The sequence below is a fragment of the Ostrinia furnacalis genome, unplaced genomic scaffold (assembly GCF_004193835.3).
Source record: "Ostrinia furnacalis isolate ACB-3 unplaced genomic scaffold, ASM419383v2 OfSCF0657, whole genome shotgun sequence".
NCBI classification, from domain to species: Eukaryota; Metazoa; Arthropoda; class Insecta; order Lepidoptera; family Crambidae; genus Ostrinia; species Ostrinia furnacalis.
The window spans coordinates 577,880-587,605 of record NW_021130896.1 but is presented as its reverse complement, the minus strand read 5'-3'; the positions used below and the strand labels follow the sequence as shown (position 1 = coordinate 587,605).

Here is a 9,726-nt window from a genome sequence, read left to right as displayed (position 1 = left end):
TGTGATTAAATTTAACAAAATTACAAACTGAACATGTATTGTCAAAAGTTACTTGAAAACAATGAAAAAATACTTTTCAAAATAAAACACACGTGTTTGTTGTCACGGCAAAAACCACATGGCTGATATTAATTGATTTTAGTTGTGTATCGCTGAGTGTTGCAATTACAGACATTCAATAAATACTTTACGAAATATGAGGGTGGTACAATTTACCCGGCGGTACAATATACCGAACTCTCCCCTACCTATGTACCATCCTAGACTGCATCTTACTGAACATCAGGTGCGATTGCTGTCAAATGTATACCTGTCTTGTTCTGAATAAAAAATATTGCGGTGACACTTGAGATGAGAATAGGGCAGTGATGATGATGATGATGAAATGTATTTTGTTAATAGGCAAATAGAATCAATCTTCATGTTTATGAAGCGGACTCGGGGCAGGCTTAGCGACTCCGCTAGGCCTCCCAGGGAGTCCCTTAGTAATGTCATGCAGATCCCCGGGCTTATGGGTGCGAGTTTCCATTGTCATCCGTTTTATTTTATGGTGTTCAGATTTTTTCATAAGTACTACCTGTGGCAGAGTACAGGAGAATTATTTTACAGACGGTGGCATATCGTTTTTAAACAACGTAATACTTTAGTTCCGTGAAGCCGCTGAAGGTGCTATATAAGTCTTTATCCTCTTACTTGTCAGTAAGCAGTGATTTAATATTTCAGACATAACAGTCATAGGAGTGATTTCAAACATCAATCTCAATCAAGTAAGGTTTAAAATTATTATTATCATTGAGGCCTACTTAGTTTGATAAAATGTCGAAGATTGCACTGGCACCATTTTGATTCCTAAATGGCATTCTTGAAGATGAAGATTATTAGTATGGAATGTTTCCCAAAACGTCGTTGTACAATGCAAACAGCCCTTAATGACAGTGCCACAAACCGGCGTTCGTTAAACTATCAATAAAAGGCATTAAATGATTTTTATAGCCGCAATACTTTATGGGCTTACCACTAATGATATTGCCCTTAATGACCCCGATTTTATTGTCCGTTTAGTGGGCGAACAGATTTAGCGTAATTACAGTTAATTTTAATCGTAACAAATAAGAATACTTCCATAAAATACTTTCTCTCAAGGGAGTTGATTTACTTTGACGTAAGTTCCTATGTCCCCTAGATGGGGCAGAGGGCGTTTGATCTCGCTCCAGGTCTTGCTGATTTTCTTCGCCTCGTCTGCTGCAGTGTCACGGGTAGTGGTAGGGCTAACTGTTAATTGGGATGCCTAGCGCTCTGAAAATGATAGGGAAAAATCTTCATTTATTTATACATGACACATTTAAGACAATTTTAAATGCATAAATTATAAAAAAAAAATCCAAATCGTACATAAACCATGTATGATTTTTGTACTTAAATAATGTGCCACAGATTTAACTGAGTGCTTAAAGATTTTTAACCGCCTCTAGGTCTTTCGGCGGAAACCAAACTGGACANAAGCGCTGGTAGGGTAAAAAGATTATGAGACATGTAGAGGCTCCTTAAGAGCAAAATGACGATTTGTAAGAACTATTTATTAGTCTAAACAAATAAAGAAATTTTGACTTTTGACTTTTTTTGACAACCCCTAAAACTTAACTTAATCTGTAGTTATGAAATCATGATTTCCTATTAGTGTTCTTTCCCACGGTGACATCCCATTTATGCAGGAACTGTTTTTTGCAGGATCCCGTTTAGTAGTATTATTACCTACGTGTTTTAATATTAACATTCACACGAACATCCCGTTCAATCCAGTGGAATTCGAATTTAAAATACACACGTGTGTGTGTTCATACAATAGGGCCGTCATACGGGATACGCTTTTCGGAATCGCTGCATTACTGGATCCCGCAAAACTGAATTTCCGTAGAAAAANTCTTTCGGCGGAAACCAAACTGGACGTAATTTGCTTCATCCTCTTATTATGAGATGCCTTAACCGTTGGAGTAATTGTTATCTGATTGAACAAAGTGAGGTCAAGTTTTATAGCGTACATAATCATCAGGTCATTAAGCATCCCCTGTAGGAGGACGACCCCCTCTAATTTAGGAGTAAATGGAGGATTTCGCCTACGCTCCTTACGCTCGTCAGACGGGATGGGGTGATATTTTCGTTGAGCTGTTTTTTACACCTATGTGTTCCACCACTGTTGGACAAAGGTCTTGTAAATCTCTCTAAGGTTGGGTTGCACCATTTTTCTTTAACTTTAGCAAACGTCAAAACTCTATCAATCTCCACACGAAAAACACCGGTTATGTTTAAAGTCACGGTTACAGAAAAGTGGTGCCACTCAGCCTGAGTATTTTGGCCTTAAAGCTAGGCCGTTTTCATGAGGTTCCATTGCCATTCTATGGTAGGTACTTACGCCATAATCTATTCATCGCCTTCAGCTTTGTTTCGATTTTTATCACCAGGTAGTTTCACCGTTCACCTTTTTTCTCCGTGACGAAGAAGTACGGTTAGCTTTTTTCAGCTAGAATAATTTCGCGTTAATTTTCCAGCGTTACTTCATTTCCAGGCTCACTTCATCTGGCGCTCCGCGATGAATTCCTTATGACTGCAGCGACCCTCTTGTAAAGTAGTGATGCTCGGTTCTTTGCAGTTTGATATCGATAGAAACTAGTATTGGGATCAAGATAGCATGAATTGAAGAGATAGGATTAACAGTGTCAAAAAGAGAAAGAAAGGTAATTCGATGTCGTTAGAAACGATAATTGATGGAGTGGAGAAAATTTTGCAAGTGCTAAAAAGAGAGTTTGGGATTTTGAGGCGAATTCTGAATGTAGGATAGTGAAATTGATAATGATCGGATATAGGTTCCTATTGGCCATAGCACCAAGTTATGTGTTCTAGTTATCATTATTCTCATCCAATCAATTAACTACCGATCGTGTATCGATATTAAGTATCCTTAGAAGAGCATCACTACCGTAAAGTTAGCAACTTCTTTTTATTAATGAAGTATTTTCGAGGCTAAATTAATTTTGTCCGGCAAAGAGCCGTTAAAAGTTTATGGGCGGCGTTAACTGAGCAGCTGCCGACTGTCCAGTTTCGTTAACGCCTCGGAGTTTCTATCGGGAAAAACTTTAAGGTCGTTTGATGTTCGTTTACGGCCCCGCTGGAGGTCAATAACTGTATAAGGCGGTGTAAATATTGTACTTCATCGACGTGTTGTACAGACAACAACACTCTGTAATTTTGTTGTAGTAGCATACCTATTACGGCTACAGAAGGTGTATGAGACTACAGAATGTTCAATAGTTGTAACTTTTGAATGTTTGGAAAAGTTGAAAGTGTTGACTGCTTAAATTAAAGGAATAATTTTCAATTACACAAATCTACTGCCCTCAGTTTTTAAAGCATCTTTATCTCATAAAATATACTTGCAATAAGAATTTGGCATTTTAACACCTGTGTTTCTAGAGGCGGCATGTTCCTTTTTCCTTTTAACCCCTAAAACTTAACTTAATCTGAAGTTATGAAATCACGATTTCCTATTAGTGTTCTTTCCCACGGAGACATCCCATTTATGCAGGAATTGTTTTTTGCAGGATCCCGTTTAGTAGTATTACCTACGTGTTTTAATATTAACATTCACAAGAACATCCCGTTCAATCCCGTGGAATTCGAATTTCAAATACACACGTGTGTGTGTTCATACAATAGGGCCGTCATACGGGATACGCTTTTCGGAATCGCTGCATTACTGGATCCCGCAAAACTGAATTTCCGTAGAAAAAGGCCCTTACATGCGCGCGTTCACCTGTTCCATACTTCCATCCAAACAACGCATCATTCCCAAGTAGGTACCATGGAGCTGTATCGCGTGACGGAGCCAGTACTCCTCGAGTTATGGAGCCATTAGCCGCCCATGATCTGCTTTGATGGTTTCTGAAACTGGTAGGGCCAACGTCATCGTTTGGATACCAGATAACGATAAATTATTCGCAATGTTGGGGTTCACACAACCCATCATAAAAACTCTTTTATAGGGTTACCAATACTTCCATTTTCGTTTAAGTTTGTGTTACAGGTGCATATAAGGCCTTATTCTTACTCTCATCACTGAGTTCTCGATATTCACAAGAGAAAACAACCTTCTGTTTAATGGGAAAATGAGATGGAGGAAAAAATATAAAAGAGGAGCATTTTTTTCCATTATATTTATTATCGCACTTTCCAGTTTAATTCCGCGTAACGACAAAAACTTAAACTAAAAACTGGCTAAAAATGTCAGGTACTAAATTGGTTTGGCAGCAGATCTATTAATATTATTGTTTCTTCTCTTTGCTTGGTTTCTTCTTAAATATTCTTCTAAATACTGCTTTTATAACTAGTAAGACAACTACCACCAAGGCAATGAGATCGAGGTACATTTTCTGGTACAAGGGTACGCTTAATGCTGGTGAGCGAAGGTGGGGGGCACCTTTAGTCTTGACGACGTGCTCCACCCAGTGCACCAGCTCCTTACCAGGAGGCACTGGGCGATCGTGGTATACCAAGGATAGCTCTTTCACTTTATTAGAGTACCTGGAAAATTTATACAAACTTTAATAAAGGTCGGACTTATCTCTTAGAGAAAATAAATGTAGTATCTATTCGTAATTGTGGGTCAAGTATCCGAGAAGATAACCTGCTTAATTAGACAACTTACTTTGGATCTTGGATAATATCCTTTATAGCGGCTTCGAGCTCGTCTGCCATATCGTAGGACAGGTCGACTCTCTTAGCGAATCCTTTGGCCACAGCTCTATTCACATTAACGAATTGATCGCCAAAGACAGGAATTCCAATTATCGGCTTTCCAAAGTGGATGGTCTCGGTGGTGGAGAGCAGACCACCGTGCGTGATGAAGAGGATACAGTTGGGGTGCGCTAGAAGATGTAAATAGAATTAATGTAAAACATAGTGGAGTGGATTTAAAAAAATATACGCTATGTGAGACTAAAGAAGAACTTAAGTAAGAAAACGTAGCGTCTGTACATGTGGATTAAAAGACCAAATTACCCAAGATACTTGGCTGCGGGGCCCACTGAAGGATGTGCACGTTGCTCGGCAGCCCAGACAATGCCTCCTCAAATTTCCATATAACGATATGGTTTAGCTTTCCGAACATCTTCAGGAGGCCCTGTTTTGTCTCGTCAGGAAGATCCTTGCTTTTGATGTTTGATCCCAAGCTAAAGTATATGACGCCGTGCTTGGCGTTGTCCATCAGGGTTTGTAAGTCCTGTATGAAATACAAAAAATATGATCACCATGCACGCGACTGATTGATGTCAATTGGGACTATCAAAGATTCCAAATGTAATGGAGCTTGAAGCAACTAACCTGAGGAAGCGGCGCTGTCCTCGTATCAATGTGGTATCCACCAATGGGCTTCAAGCTCTGTGGCAACGTCATAGCCTGGCCTAATGACACGTGAGAATTCCCAAACATGAGGGAAGCGTTGAACACCAGCTCGTTGAAAGGTGGAGCCTCTCGACCTCTCATTTTGAAGTATGGAGTGAGTGTGGAGTATATGTTTTCCTCGGAACTATCTAATACGCTGAAATTTTAAAAAAATATATTTTGGATGCGTCAAAATCTAAAAAACACAATGCAGCAATGGTAAATCGAAAAAACGAGCACCTAGTATGCTTAAACTTACAACTTTTTCAAACCCAACGTATAAATTCGACTCCAGAGCTCTTGAATTCGAACTAAAAATGGGAGTGGAGGTATATTAGAGGATAATATATCTGCTGTATAAGCAGGGCTGCTGGCTTCATCAAGAAGGCGCAGCACCAGCCAGTGTGGCTCGACGGTGGACAGCCAGATGTGTGGGGCGTTGAAAATTGCTGATATTCTGGAAAAAATGACCTTTTTACATTTTAGGTTGTTACAAACTATTTAGTTGTTACAAGCTAATGCGCCTAATGCACACACAAACTCACAAATATTTAAGGATAAATAGAACAATGAAGATAAAAGCTTATGATAACAATATAAATAATGCGATATGAGATGATATGATGTAATTCACAGCCACTTGATGTTTTAATGTTAACTGTAAGCACTTTGACGAATAAATCAATGCGTTGACGAACGATCACACTTTGGAGTAGCTCCTTTTTATCCACATGATGACGGGAATTCGGATTAAGGTCGTGTCGATGATGATGCTAGGCTTAGAGATGATGACAATGACTTACGCAGCGTGTAGCTCGGTGAACATCCACTCTGCGATGACGACGTCGAACTGCTCACTGGTGTCTGACAGCAGACGCTGGACGTTTGGGTTGTGGTACGTCAGGTTGTGGACGTCTAACATCATTTCAATGATGACGCGCATATTGCTCATATCCACTTCCTTTTTCTGCTCCATATGGCTTTTGATGTTCATTACATCTCCTGTAAAGTTAAAGGATTTGGTATTTTTGCCAATTCACAACTTATGACAACACAAATAATAATAATTTATCGAACTTTGAGGAAACACTTCCCCACAGTTTTACCTTAGTTTCTGTAAAACATGAGTAAATATGAATGGGTGTTCTATTTTCCATGTCTGAGATTTCATGAAAGAAAGCATAATATTTTTTTATTTTCCTTTTCATTTTATATGTCAAATAGCTAAGATAAGATTGTGGTTGTAAATTACGAGTAAGTATTGAATTTAGTAAAAAAATCGAGTCGAGGAGAGGGTATATCTAAGAATAACACGCAAGTTACGTGGTAAAGTGAACATACCGTGACTTGTTAGGTATTTGAAATTAGCAGATACGTCTATTTGCCTCAAATTTTTCGGTGGAGATTTCATCAGTATTGGAGTAATGTATGTGACCTGAAATATTCAAACAATTAAAGCATTGAGTTTAAAAGACATGCTGAATTATATTGCTGTTAGTGTACCCCATCGATAAACAATTGTTATCATACTATCTCTGGAAAGATTCGAATGGCTCATGGTGATAAGCTATAGATTTGGAAATTTATTGATCATCATTATGATAAACATTTTTACGATACTGATTATCATAGTGACAAATAAAATCACATAGTCTGGTTTCGCGTCGATAAGAACATAATAACGTAAAACAACGTTATCTTAATTTCCTTGTTTTGTATATTATGTTTACTAACAAGGATAACAAATCAAACATCGACCGAAGATTATTTTATAACCAGTTGCTAACCTTCTTTGGCTTTTTGTTACTCTTTCGGTATGGAAATTTTATTGTTGGATTTTTAATATTTCGTTATCATCATTAGGTCATTTGGTCTCCTCCAATGCAGAAGGACGACTCTCTGATGGAAGCAAAAGGCTAGCTAGAAGCAAAAGGGCCAATTTGGTCTATTCTTCACGGGTTAGGAAGGCCTGATGGTTTTCACGCAGAGTCGCAGAACGTCATATTTGCAAATTGTGTTTGCAAAAAATATGGTAATTTTCTCAAAAAAGTCACTTTTATAAAAAAATTTGTATGCATAACAAGGCAGGTATTTGACCACAATCGCACCTGATGTTAAGTGGGATGCAGTCTAGGATGGTACATATCTGCCCTGTAAGTGCTTATTCACTCTCGCTTTCATAGAATATCATCATTTTGCCAATAATATGACGCTTTGCGTCAAAACCAGCCTGATGTTAGCTTATTTCTCCTTTAGTCACTTCTTTATTTCATGCTTCTTCCTCTTTATTTTGGAATTTTTAATTGACTAAACACTAAAAATCTTACATCATGTCCAGCACTTGTCAAGTGCCGTACAACTCCTTCCCCCAGGATCGTGTGACTCTTCCCTGGCGTCGGGAACACCCCGAGGATCCTATAGGTATGCCCAGCTTGCAGGAAGGTAGCCACTAGAAGTAGCCAGGCGATTGATAACTTCTAAAAAAACGAATAAAGTAACAAGCCCTTTAATATAATAAGGTACTACCTCAAATGAAAAAATTTGAATATATTTAAACTAAAATTTGCTTATTTCGAGCAACGAAAAACTTCCCTGCATTTAATTTCCTTTTAAGTTTTTGAAACCTAGGCGTTATTAATCTAGAAATGATTTGAAATAGTTTGGTGGATAACTCACCATTTTGTATTTTATTTAGAGGTCACTTAGTTTTATATTCTCACAAAGACCACTGTGGATACGTCCGTCTGCGTACACCACACCAACAGTCTAGGACTCTACGTGTATGGGGTTACATCAGTGTTATATTCATATCGTTAATGTAACACTAATAATACATTTATGATAAAACACGATTGAGATAATATCATATTACCATACATAAGTAGATTATGTCCAAATTATGATGAGGGCCAAAGTAGTGTCTTATTAGAAAACTTCAAAAAAGAAGGGATTCTCAACCCGATTGTATGTTTTATTTGTATCTTTGCCATATCAGAATATTGTTATTTTTATTTGTTGCTAGGTCCGCAATTCGCAATATTAATCAAACTCGACTTAGGGGCTTGGCTCTAGCTCTAAAATCAAAATAACTGGAAAATCTGTTAAGAATAAAAGGTAACCGAATTGCGTATTTTGCTTTCTTGTGACTTTCATTTTTTTTGTTGTGAATAGAACAACATGACAAGATTCACCTTTAACAAAATTAGATTATGTATTGAAGACCGAGGAGAGTTGTGGTGACAGAAGTGAGTTGTCACATGGCTGATTCCTCGACGCATCTGACAGTTAGCGAGCTGACAATTTCATGCAAACTGTGGAGTGTCGAAAAAGCAACGAATTCGCAAAGTTGCTAGCTCGATAAATAGTCCTATCTATCAGAATAAATGAAATAAATTGACTTTGTTACAACTCTCCTCGGTCACCTCTACTAAAACGCTCTTTTATAGCATGTTGGTATCGGAAAATGTATACTGAAATGGCTTCTAGTGGGGTGATAAACTCTATTAGTATAAAATGAATTTTGACGTTCAAATTCGAGTGAAAATAGTCTTTCTTCATTGTCCCAAACAACTCTCACGTATGATTCTAGTCAAATCATGACGACAAACATTTTTATACGATTAAGGCACATCACCATGACGGGCAGTTTTCGTTACGATTATTCGTTGTCATCGTGACAAGCAATTTCTGTAAGAATATAATTTTATGCATGACAAGTTGTATCTTTATCAACGGCAAACTAGTCGAACATTTAGCAGCTTATGTGGCTGTAATACTATTTTACAACAAATACGAGTATGACTAGTACCTATATATATTAATTTATATATTATAGATACTAGTAAACACTGCGCCCGGGTTTATAGTGATAAAACTTTAAGACCATGACCTATGGACAATTTTATCGATGAAAATACTTCAAATTAGATTTATCATCGATAGCTTGTCGTGTAAATAAAGTATGGGAACTGAACGAATGGGTCCCTTTGTTCAACAATAACATCGGAAGTTCTAATAGAGTATTTGGTATTATGTAGAGCTCAAATTCTAGTAAAACAATGCAAACAAAACGTACTTTATAGACCTTGTTTTTATGATACTTTAAAGTGTAAAGGGGTAAAGAAGTGTCAGTTGTTGACCGGGTGATATATTGAATTCAGAGTGTAGGTAATGAATGAATATTTAAATTTAAACGATTGCAAGTTTCAATTAATGCTTCAGTTACAACAAGCGAGTTATGAGGTCCGTTTTATTCCGAGCAAGGCGGGTTTGATTATTTTCTTTTAATTATTT

At 37.6% G+C, this 9,726-nt stretch overlaps 1 protein-coding gene across 1 annotated transcript; it reads right to left on the bottom strand.

Moving 5' to 3' along the window:
• Positions 1-4,203: 4,203 nt before the first annotated feature.
• Positions 4,204-8,208, bottom strand: LOC114366669 (UDP-glucuronosyltransferase 2B2-like). Its single transcript, XM_028323612.1, has 9 exons — positions 8,110-8,208; positions 7,761-7,910; positions 6,775-6,868; positions 6,237-6,435; positions 5,693-5,890; positions 5,374-5,590; positions 5,053-5,272; positions 4,700-4,919; positions 4,204-4,575 (listed from the first exon to the last, which is right to left on the bottom strand). The coding sequence occupies exons 1-9, from the start codon at positions 8,110-8,112 to the stop codon at positions 4,317-4,319; spliced, it is 1,560 nt and encodes a 519-aa protein (XP_028179413.1). The 5' UTR covers positions 8,113-8,208; the 3' UTR covers positions 4,204-4,316.
• Positions 8,209-9,726: the final 1,518 nt, after the last annotated feature.